Source organism: Phodopus roborovskii, unplaced genomic scaffold (assembly GCF_943737965.1).
Source record: "Phodopus roborovskii unplaced genomic scaffold, PHOROB, whole genome shotgun sequence".
NCBI lineage: Eukaryota > Metazoa > Chordata > Mammalia > Rodentia > Cricetidae > Phodopus > Phodopus roborovskii.
Window position 1 is genome coordinate 6,335,642 of NW_026126636.1, and position 11,099 is coordinate 6,346,740.

Sequence of the window (11,099 nt, forward strand, 5' to 3'; positions counted from 1 at the left end):
TGTCACAGCATTACCTAGCGCTTATGCAGCCCTGGACCACCTGCCTAGGGAATGGGGCCCTCTTGGCAAGATACTTCCTGTCGCCATGCCCACAGACTCATCTAATCTGGGCAATTTCTCAGTTCAGGTTTCCTTCTCAGGACATCTGGGCTTCGTGAAATTGACAGTTAAAGCTATCCAGTGCACCACCACCTTCCAGACTCGTTAAATTTGCTGAGCAACAACCGATGGGACTCAGGACAAGCCTTGAGGATGGAATCCTGCAGCCTCCACACTCTCTGTGTGGTATATTTATTTGGCTATTTGGAGTGTGTGAGTGTGTATGTGTTCTTTGTGATTGAACCTGGCCCAGAGAACCTGCTGAGCAAGTGGACCACTGCTGGGCCACTGCCCCCAGGAAGTTCAGCTGTTTGGAAACTCTCCCAGCCCTGTCCTTTTGAGGTTTTATGAAGGCTGCACAAGGCAGGATTGTTAACAGATGGGGCGGGAAACCCAGGAAAACCTGTTGGTTCAGATTCCTCTGGCCTCCCTTGCAACATTCCTTAGTCCAGGGCAAGGGACAGGAGTGTGGGGATGCAGGGTCTTATTGAAGCACAGGTTAAGTTCCCCCAGTGAGAATTTACTCCAACCACTTGGGAATTGGGGGGGGGGTCTTTAATAGTCTAAAACCAGCCACAAATGGACGTTAGTAAGGGATTACATAGGATTTAGGCTTTAAGATTCCCACAATATGCTGTTATCCGTACATCTCCTTAAAGCCATTGCCCCAAGTTCTGCCCAGCAATTAAACAGAGACAGGAGACTGCAAGCCTGGCTATTTTCAGTAACTGGGAGATTTAGACAGCAAAGTTATGCTCACAATTACTTTTGGAATATACCGGTATCGTTCCTTTTGGGTTGGCATTACCCAGGGCCTTCCTGCCTGCCTGGCAGACTACCTCATCCCCATAAGAACTGGAACGTGGGACGTTATGGCAGACTAGAGCTCAATGGTGGTGGCTTGGTTAGTGCCACCCCTTTGAACTGCCAGGTACAGGCATGTCCTTTGATATGGGAATGAAGCAATCTTAGTGGAAAAATCTCAACAGAAACATTCTCAGTAGGCCTAAACTGCAATTATGTTCAAGGTGCAACATTTTCCCTACAGTTTGACAAGTCTGGTTGGTCCACTACTTACCTCCAAGTCATATGAGAGGCAGGATGGCGTAAGTGAATCCGACCTTGGGCAACTTATACTTTCCTAAGCAAGTTTCTTGGTGCATCCTTTGTAACTCATTACTCTCAGTTTCTCCCGTATCATTATGACCTACTACCCAGGAGGTAGGTCAGCAGTCAGCGCCACGATTCAGAAATTGTAAACAAAAACATAAACATCTTTTGGTTTTGTTTGTTTTATTGAGTCAGGGTTTTACTATGTAGCCCCCCCTGCTCCCCCCCACCCCCCACCCCCGCCTCAGACGACTCAGCCTTTCAAGGTCTGGGATTATGGGTTTGGATCAGCATGTCCATTTTTGTTGTTTTGTTTTGTTTCTTGAGACAGGGCTTCTCTGTGTAACAGCCCTAGCTCTCCTGGAACTCGCTCTGTAGACCAGGCTGGTTTCAAACTCACAGAGATCCGCCTGCCTCTGCCTCCTGAATGCTGGGATCAAAGGCGAGCGCCACCACCGCCCGGCTCTATGTCCATTTATATTGTGTGGGGTGTCTCTCCAGTATATGTCTGTGTGCACATATGTATGCTGTGCAGGTTCACATTGGGCATGCTCTTCAGTAGTCTCTCTAACTATTTCTATCTGTGTGTGTCTCGTCTGTCTTTAGTCCTGCATCTTCTGCTCACCTGCTGGCCTAACGTGGGCATAAGTGTGAAGGTAAGAGGACCAACTGTGTGGGCTCCAGGCTTCACATTCAACTCGAGCTTCCCCCCCCCCCCCCAGCACCACATCTAATTCATTATTTTATGTGAGTGTTTTGTTTACCTGTATAAATGTAAACTCAGAGATCCATCAGCCTCTGCCTCTCGAGTACTGGAATTGAAGACGTTCAACACCACCGGCCCCCTTGGGTTTTGCCTTTTAATTTTATTTTATGTATGGGGTTTTGCCTGTATGTGTGTGTAGCACATGCATGTGTCACCCATGGGTGCCTGACAGGGATGGAAAGGGTGGGTGTTGGGTCCCTGAAACTAAAGTTACAGATGGTTGTAAGCCAGGTCATGTGATCTTCACTGCTGAGCCCATCTCTCCAGCCCTGGCTATTTTAAATTTATTTTGTGTATGCAGGCAAAACACCCATACACATATAAATTTTTACTCTTTTTAAAATGTAAGTGAAACCTTCATACATTGGGAATGTGCATATGAAGCTGATAAATATTCCCTCAGTTATGTGAACCTTCCTAACAAATTAATTAACCTTGGTTCTGGGGGCGTCAGCAGGGCCAGGAAACTTCTGGAACTCTCAGGAGAGAAGCCTTTGTTGGCACTGCCTAGCATCTAGTGCTTCTGCATCTTGTGGCTTGTCACGTCACTCTGTCTTCAAAGCCAGGGTCTTTCATCCCTTCTGATGCCCTTACTCTCTTGTCCCCATCCATTCTCCCCACCTCCTATGTTGTATGAGTTCTCCGGGAGCCACAGAGACAATCCCCACGACTTTGTCCCTTATTTTACCATCTGTGGTGGTGGGGACAAACGCCTTTCATCCATGCACTCAGAAGGCAGAGGCAGGTGGATCTCTGTGTGTGAGTTGAGGCTAGCCTTACCTATAGAAAGAATTTCAGGACAGCCAGGGATACACAGAGAATCTCTGTCTTGAAAAAACAAAACACTATAATAATAACAATAACAATAATAATAATAATAATAATAAACACTTTTGCCAAATAAGGTAACACTGATGGGCCAGAGATTGGGGCAGTCCTGTTTGCAAGGCTGACGGAAAACCTATCGCATTGTTTCCTGAATACCTACTATGTCCCAGTACCACTGTCCTGAACATCAGTGCACGTCAGTGTCCTCATGGTCTTGGTCTCAGGCAATTCTCCCATCTCATTCTCTGAAGTAGCTGGGGGCATAGGCCCACGGCATCCCCATACCCCTGCCACTCTCTTAACTACTTAGGGCATAGAAGAATCTAGAATAAGCTCCCACTTCGGGTCCAGGTCAAGTGTCACAGTCGCAGAGGGTGTCCAAATGTGCACCTCTGTGGGGGACTATGCCTTCATTCTGTCTGCACCAAGGAAGTTCAGGTGATAGGGTACTGTTGGGGGGGGGGTTGTGTTTGCTGGGGAGAGCCTTTCCGAGGTAACATCTGCCCAGACCAGGAGGGGATGGGAGGGAGGGAGGAGGAAGTGCTGTGGATATTAAGGAAGGGCTGATATTAAGTAGGTACAGTCAGTGCAAAAGGCATGTCCCTTTTCCTGCCCCGCCCTCCACGCTGTCCCAGAAGCCTCCAGCATCTTGCTTAGCAGAGAGGGCCAAAAGGCTCAGAAGTGACTGGGGTTTGAGAACTCTAATCATCACGGGTCCCCTATTGCCCATGGCTCCTCTAAGGGCAGGCTAGCCTGTGGGGAGAGATGGGAGGCTGTGTTAGAGGGGCAACAGGTCCCACCCTCCCTTTGACCTGGATCCCGCACAGGTGGTTACCTGGGATGTAGGCTGGGCTTGCTGGTGCAGTGTCCGCCTTCGGTGCCACTGGCGCAGGGAGGCCCGGGCCTCGGAGCTGAGACCCTGGGGTGCACGGCCAGCTTCGGGCTGGTAGTGAGCAATGTGGTAGAGAGCCCCAAACCACGTGGTAAGATAATACCCAGCTGGGGGAAAGAAGGCAAGATCGTCAAGGCCCTCTGAGCTTCCCTGAATGCCCACCTCCCCCTCGGAGGCACAGGAGGTTGGGGTTCATCGAGGGGGCCCCCTTCTCAGTGTCTGGGCATCCCATCCTGGAGATGAGAGCTCACCTTCTCCCCGCAGCTCCTCTGGATCCAAGAGCTCCATAAGAAACTCCACATCCAGCTGAGTCTCCCCTATGTGTGGACTCCAGATCAGCTCCTCCGTCAGGGCTGGCAAAAAGGCGTCAGCCCCTAGGGGCTCTAAGGAAGTTTGCGGACAGGTCGTGAGCTTGGCAGCGGTACACACACGCACCGCACCTTCCTTCCAGTCCTCAGGCCTGAGTGGGCACCTGCCACCTTTCCCTGGGATATGGGCCCCCATTATTAAACCGCTCTGCATCCAGGAGTCCTTTACCTTGATTCTCACCACCGGCCAGGCCCGCGTAGACGTCGCTGCACACCGCCAGCAGCAGCGCCACCTTGCGGCGCGGGGCACACGCGGCGTGTAGGTGCGCGAGGCGCGCGTGGATGCGGCTCCGCAAGGCCAGGGCAGGGCTCTGTCCCTCGGGCCCCGCCCCCGCCCTCAAGGCTATTTGGCGCCTGCGCAGTAACCTCAGTTCCTGGGCTCTGAGAGTTCGGAGTTTGGTCCACAGGGCCGGCTTCAGGGGTTCCAGAACTGCACGACACAGGGCCACTTCCACAGCAGGGCCTGGGGACATGTGGCATGTGAGGACAATGCCATCATGGTGACCCACCCTGATCCCTACTCACCCCATCTCTTGCCCCAGGCTACCTCCAACTGTAGACGGGGAGGGGGGTGCATGGGCAGTGTATGCACACTCCAAGGATGGAAGAGACTAGCCCGGCAATGCACGTGTTAAAGGGAGCTAAGATGCAGGTAGCTATGTGAAGTGAGGGTGTGCTTGCCCATGGGGAGTGAGAAGTTGGATGTGAACGCATACTGGGCCAAGTCATGGCATCCCCCAACCCTGGGGAAGTTTCTCTGTAATTCTCATTACCAAGATCTTCGTCTCCAGGGACCCTAGGTTCCCTGCTCCCAAAGACTGCTCTGACATCGGGGTCCTTTGCCAGGTAATTCTGCAGATCAGTGAGGAGCTGCCGCACGTCCTGAAGTAGCTCGGTGGCCGGATCTCCAGGCCTGTAGGGATTTCCAGAAATTGAGGTGAGGCGAGCCCGAAGGCATCGGTACTGCCTGGCCACATAGCCGCTCCGGGCCCGGGCCAGAGCACGGATGTGGTCAGTGAGCAGGTCCTCGCAGCTTTCCTCTTCATCTTTGTAATTATCATTGTTCACTTCCTCTTTCTCTTCCACCACGCTAACTAGAGCAGACCTAGGCGAGTGCAAGTCTGCTCCAGGATGGTACACTTCCGGTTCAACGTGGTGAGACTCTGGTCCAGGATGATGCACTTCCGGTTTCAGTGGGTCTTCCACCCAGGAGACCCGATGTGGGGTGGGCTGCCTAGGGGCTGGATGTGAGAAGCGGGTTGGGTCTCCTCTATCAGTAGCATCCATTCCCTCATCCCGCGGGGTACCCAGGCCCCGCCCAGCTAACCTAGACTGTATTTCTGGTCAGTCTCTGGCTCTGTTTGCTGTGGAGCCTGCTCTGTCCCCCAGCCTCCATGCGTCTCCAGGTAGAGCTGGTTCACTACAGACAGCACCCTCCCTGAGGTGTTGACCCGGATGCAGCCGAGTCGCAGAGGATCTGAGGGCCGGCAGAACAGACAAGGCATTCCAGGTGTGACGCAGGCCACCAGGGAGTTTCATCCCTAGCCTTCCAGCTGCTATTGCTTCTCCTCCTCTCCTCATTCTTCTTCCTCTTTTTATTTATTTATTTATTTATTTATTTATTTATTGGAGACATGATTTCTCTGTGTAGCCCTGGCTGTTCTGGAACTGGCTCTGTAGACCAGGCTGGCCTCGAACTCACAGAGATTTGCCTCTGCCTCCGGAGTCCTGGGATTAGAGGCGTGCGCCACCACCTCCCGGCCCACCGCAGCTTCTTGTCATACTTTCCCTAAGCCCAGCTTCAGCTTCTCCCAAACCCAGTTATCTGGTCCTCACAGTTCCAGTCTCTCTGGACCAAAGAGACCGGCAAGTTGACCTCTGTCCCCCGGAGCAGCGTGACTCACCTGTGTCCTTGTCCCCAGGACCTACAGTTGGAGTGGGCAAGAGCAGTGTCCTTGGCAAAACGTCCCTGAGGATAAAGGGAACCCTCAGTATGGATGGCGTGTCTCAGGGAAGAGTCCCCATTGCCAGTCTGCCAGGGAAACTGTACCTGCTAGCTGACAGGAAGGCCAGGAGATGGGGACAGTCTGGCATGCAGAGGTTGGAGGCTTCCAAGGACACACCTGGTAAGAGGATGAAAAAAATTGCAGGGTGAACACCGGCCACTTCCGCACCGGCCACTTCCGCACCGGCCACTTTTGTCGTACCCCTGTGGCCCAGGCAACCCTTCCCACCTCCCTGGAAGGGGATCTCTCTACTCCACCCTAAGAGAAGGGAATTCCATCCCTGGGAGTGGATGTTGAAGTCATCCAAAATGTCTTCAGTAGTTTTTGTTTTGTTGGAACAGGTCCCCACTGTAACCTCGGCTGGGCTGGCACTCAGACCAGGTTGGCCTCAAAGCTTGTAAGCAATCTTTCTGCCTAAGGTTGTAGTCCGGAGCCACCACACCAGGCTTACAGTTCTTTGTTCTTGTTGTTTTTGAGACAGGGTCTTGCTATGTAACCCAAGCCAGCTTTGACCTTTATATGGAACCCAGGCTAGACTTCAACTTTATTCTTTAACTTTTTTTCAGACAGGGTTTTTTTGTAGCTTCAGGGCCTGACCTGGAACTCACTCTGTAGACCAGGCTGGCCTTGAACTCACAGAGATCTGCCTGCCTCTGCCTCCTGAGTGCTGGGATTAAAGACCTGTGCCACCACCACCTGGCGTTACATTTTGTTTAAATTGATTTCTCTTTGTGGGTGTTTTCCATACACATGTACTGCATGCCTGCAGTGCCCACAGGGGCCAGAAGAGGGCGCTGGATTCCCTGGGACTGGAGTTGCATGTGGGTTTGAGCCATCTGACTGACAAGAGAGCTGGGAACCCAAATGATGATCTCCAGAAGAGCAGCTGGTCCTCTTTACCGTGAAGCCATCGCTGCAGTTGCAGACCTTGCATTCTTGATTCCTTTCTATGGAGGCTCTCAAGGCTGGAGACCATGTCAACCAACCGCTCAAGGAAGGAGGCTCACGCGCAAAGCACAAGAGCAACACGTGCAGCTGGGTAAGCAGGAGCAGAGAGCCCCATGTGTGAGCAATGAGTGAGGGCCAAAAGCGAGAGAGCAAGCTGAGTCACGCGGAACCGTGGCTCATGATGACCACCTAACTTTGTGTTCGAGGCTGTTTCCAAGCCTCTCCAGGGTTCGGGGAAGGGATACAGTCTATGTGTGAGAACAGCCGTTAGCGATGCTCAGCACGCATCGAAAGGGAAGGGTAGCCGAAACGGCACCAGAGAGGAGGCTACCACAATGATCTTGGCAAGAAGTGATGGGCCAGTTCAGATGCAATACTGCAAATGGTATTGGGGAGAGGGATCAAAGCTGACAGACAGTACTTAATCCATTTGCAGTGTGGACTGGAAACCTAGGACAGGCACCTCACCTCTGGGAAACTTGTGAATTTGATAGGTGTTGACATCGCCTGATGAAGGTCCTGTCTTCAGCATCAGGACCTGGCTGGGATCATGTCCTATGACCAGGAAGCTCTGGAGAGGGGGGAGGGGCAAGGGCAAGAGTCAGCTTGATGCAGGTTTATACGGATGTCCCTTTTTGCCTGCTTGGCACCAGTTCCCTTTAGGGCAGTGGTTCTCAACCTTCCTAACAATGGGACCTTTAATACAGCTCCTCATGTTGTGGTGACCCCAACCATAACATTATTTTTTGTTGCTACCTCATAACTGTAATCTTGCTACCATCATGAATTGTAATGTAAACATCTGATATGTGTCCCTCTGAAGGAGTTGCAACCCACGGGTTGAGAACTCTCTCTACTCCTAGTTCCTGTGGATAGGATCCTAGGTTGTGAGTCCAGGACTAGAACTAGCCAATAGGATGAGCTACTGTCTGACCATGGTTTGGCTCAAGGATGAGCAACCGTTCAAGCCTAACTGCCATGGGATTTTTGCTGGAGATCTTTAATTTTTGTTGTTTATTTATTTGTGGGCCTCTCTCTCTCTCTCTCTCTTTCTGAGCTATATCCCCAGTATTGTTTCTTTTACTGTGTAGCCCTCACATAAAGGCACCTCAAACTCATAATTCCCTCCTTCAGTCTCCTGAATACTGGGGTTACAGGCATAACCCATACACTTAGCTTGAGGGAATTCTTTGGAAAAAGCCAGCCCCATCTTGTGCCTGGGGGTGGATGGGAACTTAAACCTCTGAGTCACATCCCTGGTTCCAAATGTCTCTTACCCAGGCTTCTGAAGCTGGGGGACACAGCGCTGACAATCATCTTTAGCATTCCAAGGACAGTGTCCTCAAGAGGGGCAGCTGTGGTCTGCCAAACCCTATTAGCTGTCCTTTCCAAATTTATCCTACATTCCATGAAGAATTTATTTGTTTATATTTCTCAATGTAGCCCAGGCTGGCTTTGAACTCCTGATCCAGGATGACAGATGAGTACCACCTGGCTCACCCCTATGGAAGGTTTGTTCAAGGCAATGGAAGCAATGGAAATGATTGATATCTGGGATGGTGTGTTCAAGAGTAGCTTGGCTAAATAGTGACATAGAAATACTTGTACTGTATAATTCCCAGCTGATTTTTAAGACTTATTAGTTTATTGTGTATAGAGTGTTATGTGTGCATGTACACCTGCAAGCCAGAAGAGGCCACCAGATTCTACTACAGATGGTTGTGAGCTGCCATGTGGATGCTGGGAATTGAACTCAGGATCTCTGGAAGAGCTGCCAGTTCTCTTAACCTCTGAGCCATCTCTCCAGCCCCCTCCACACAGGTGATCTTTTAGAGCTTGGCTGTCCAGCCCCTGCTGTGTGTTCTGGCTCAGGGCAAAGGCACAAAGGCACCCAGCATCTCCTTTCTTCCTGCTGGGGTGCACATGTCACCCCAGCCGAGACAAGGACAGCTCAGAGAACTGCAGAACAGCCAGCCCTGATGTCACTGGGCTGCTAAACGCCAGCTGCTAGGCCCCTTGCTGTTGGAAAGACAGACACCTGCCTATAGAACAGGCCAGGAGATTAAAATCAGCTGGTAGAGTGCCTGGCTTGAATGCAAGAAGTATTGGGTTAAATTCCCAGCACTGCATATGCTGGGTGTGAACACACACACACACACACACACACACACACACACACACACACACACACGTAATCTTAGTATTCAGGGGATGGGAAGGCAAGAGGATCAGAAATTCAAGGTCAGCCAGTGCTACATAGTGAGTCGGGGGCCAGCCTGGGCAACATAAACCCTTTCCCAGAACAAATTCCTAAGTTTTGGGTTAGCCCAGTTTGCATGTGTTGGTCACCTACCAGACACAAGTTGACACAAGCTGTGAGTACTCACCCCCAGTGGCCACAGCTCAAGAAAGGCCTTGGCATGCTGAGCATCCAGCTCTGGGACCTGCCACACCCTCTGTGTCCTCTGCAGTCGAAGAAGTGGCTCTGGGGTAGTAAGGACCCCTAGTGGGCTCTTGCCGGCTCCATCTGTTAGTGGCCAAGACAGCCTGGGATACAGGTTTCAGGAGGTCAAGGGTCATTGCGGAAGCTGGCCACTGACATGGGGGTACAAGAGACGGGGATAGCCCAGGGACAGGAGATCAAAGATGGAGGGACTGGGGTTGGGGAGAGGGGAGTGTCATTGGGTCTCACCTGTCCCCCTCAGTAGGGGCTGCAGACACCATGTCCTCCCGCTGGGCAAGCCTCATGCTGCCAGGCAACAGTGAGCCATGCTCTGGCCTCTGGCATGGATGCAGACGAGACTCAAAGCGGCTCCAGCTCCAGCTAGGGCAAGGGCTAACATTTTAATTGTTGCATCTGGCTCAGAGATCTTGCCTGATCAGAATGGACCTCAGAAGTCCCAGGTTCACCAAGAGCCATCCTTTTTTTTTTTTTGTTTGTTTGTGTTTTGGTTTTTGTTTGTTTGTTTTCAAGACAGGATTTCCTTGTGTTCTTTGTGTATCCTTGGCTGTCCTAGAAGTAGCTCTGTAGATCAGGCTGGCCTCAAACTCAGAGATCTGCCTGCCTCTGCCTCCCCAATGCTGGGATTAAGGGGGTGCAACATCACTAACCAGGGAGCCATTCTCTTTCATTTTCTTTTCCTTTCTTTTTCTTTTCTCTCATTTGGTAGAGCATGAGACTCTTAATCTCAGGGTTGTGGGTTTGTGCCCCATGTTGGGCGCCAATTGGAGGTGGGCAATTTATTATGAGTTCCCTAGACCCAAGATAAATGATAAATGGGCGCTTTATTGGGGAACAGCTTACACAGATAATAGTAAAGAACCGCCGTGGCCTTTCTCTGCCCTTCTGATCTGATCCATGGTGGGGTTGGGGGGGGAGGGACAGAGAGAGAGAGAGAGAGAGAGAATATGAAAGTACTGGCTGCTGTTCTTGAGGTCTTGAGTTCAATTCCCAGCAACCACATGATGGCTCACAACCATCCACAATGAGATCTGGTGCCCTCTTCTGGCCTACAGGGATTCATGCAGACAGAACACTGTATAACTAAATAAACGAATCTTAAAAAAAAAACAAAGAATGAGCCCCCATCTTACACTTTTCTTTCTGCTTCTGTCAGCACCTGAAGCCACGCCCAAAGGGGTGTGACCACTAACAGAGATACACTGGCAAGGTGAAATGCCTCTCTCTCTCTCTCTCTCTCTCTCTCTCTCTCTCCCCCTCTCTCTCTCTCTCTCTCTCCCCCTTCCTTCCTTTTCTTTTTCTGTTTTTGAGACAGCCCAGACTAGTTTGGACCTCTCTGTAGTCCACACTGACTCCAAACTCATGGTAATCCTTCAAACTCTCCCGTGCTGAGATTATAGGCATGAGCCACTATGCCTGACTGGGGTGGCCATGCAAGTCTTTAGTTGCCAAGTGGCAGGCAACTCTGGAGACCCCAGGAGAAAGGCCCATGTATCTTGGGGTGGGGGTTACGAAGGGGTTACTCCAAGATCTTCACGTAGGTAATTGCAACCATAGTGTGTGTGCCAGCTGCGTGACGGCCATGGTTAAAACCAGAAGTTCTTGGCTAACAATAGAGTTC

General features: G+C 51.2%; 1 protein-coding gene across 1 annotated transcript; it reads right to left on the bottom strand.

Annotated features, from left to right (window-relative positions):
* Positions 1–1,938: 1,938 nt before the first annotated feature.
* On the bottom strand, positions 1,939–9,901 carry Rinl (Ras and Rab interactor like). The gene is made up of 11 exons (XM_051207583.1): positions 9,710–9,901; positions 9,405–9,564; positions 7,486–7,588; positions 6,114–6,186; positions 5,968–6,032; positions 5,391–5,540; positions 4,837–5,304; positions 4,233–4,526; positions 3,947–4,078; positions 3,639–3,802; positions 1,939–3,556 (listed from the first exon to the last, which is right to left on the bottom strand). The coding sequence occupies exons 1-11, from the start codon at positions 9,763–9,765 to the stop codon at positions 3,512–3,514; spliced, it is 1,710 nt and encodes a 569-aa protein (XP_051063540.1). The 5' UTR covers positions 9,766–9,901; the 3' UTR covers positions 1,939–3,511.
* Positions 9,902–11,099: the final 1,198 nt, after the last annotated feature.

Excerpts from the sequence above, each read along its gene's own strand:
- Rinl (XM_051207583.1), bottom strand. The coding sequence starts at position 9,765 with ATGAGGCTTGCCCAGCGGGAGGACATGGTGTCTGCAGCCCCTACTGAG. Across the intron at positions 9,565-9,709 it reads GCCCCTACTGAGGGGGACAG|GCTGTCTTGGCCACTAACAG; the intron begins GTGAGACCCAAT and ends CCTGTATCCCAG. Across the intron at positions 4,079-4,232 it reads GGCCGGTGGTGAGAATCAAG|AGCCCCTAGGGGCTGACGCC; the intron begins GTAAAGGACTCC and ends AAACTTCCTTAG.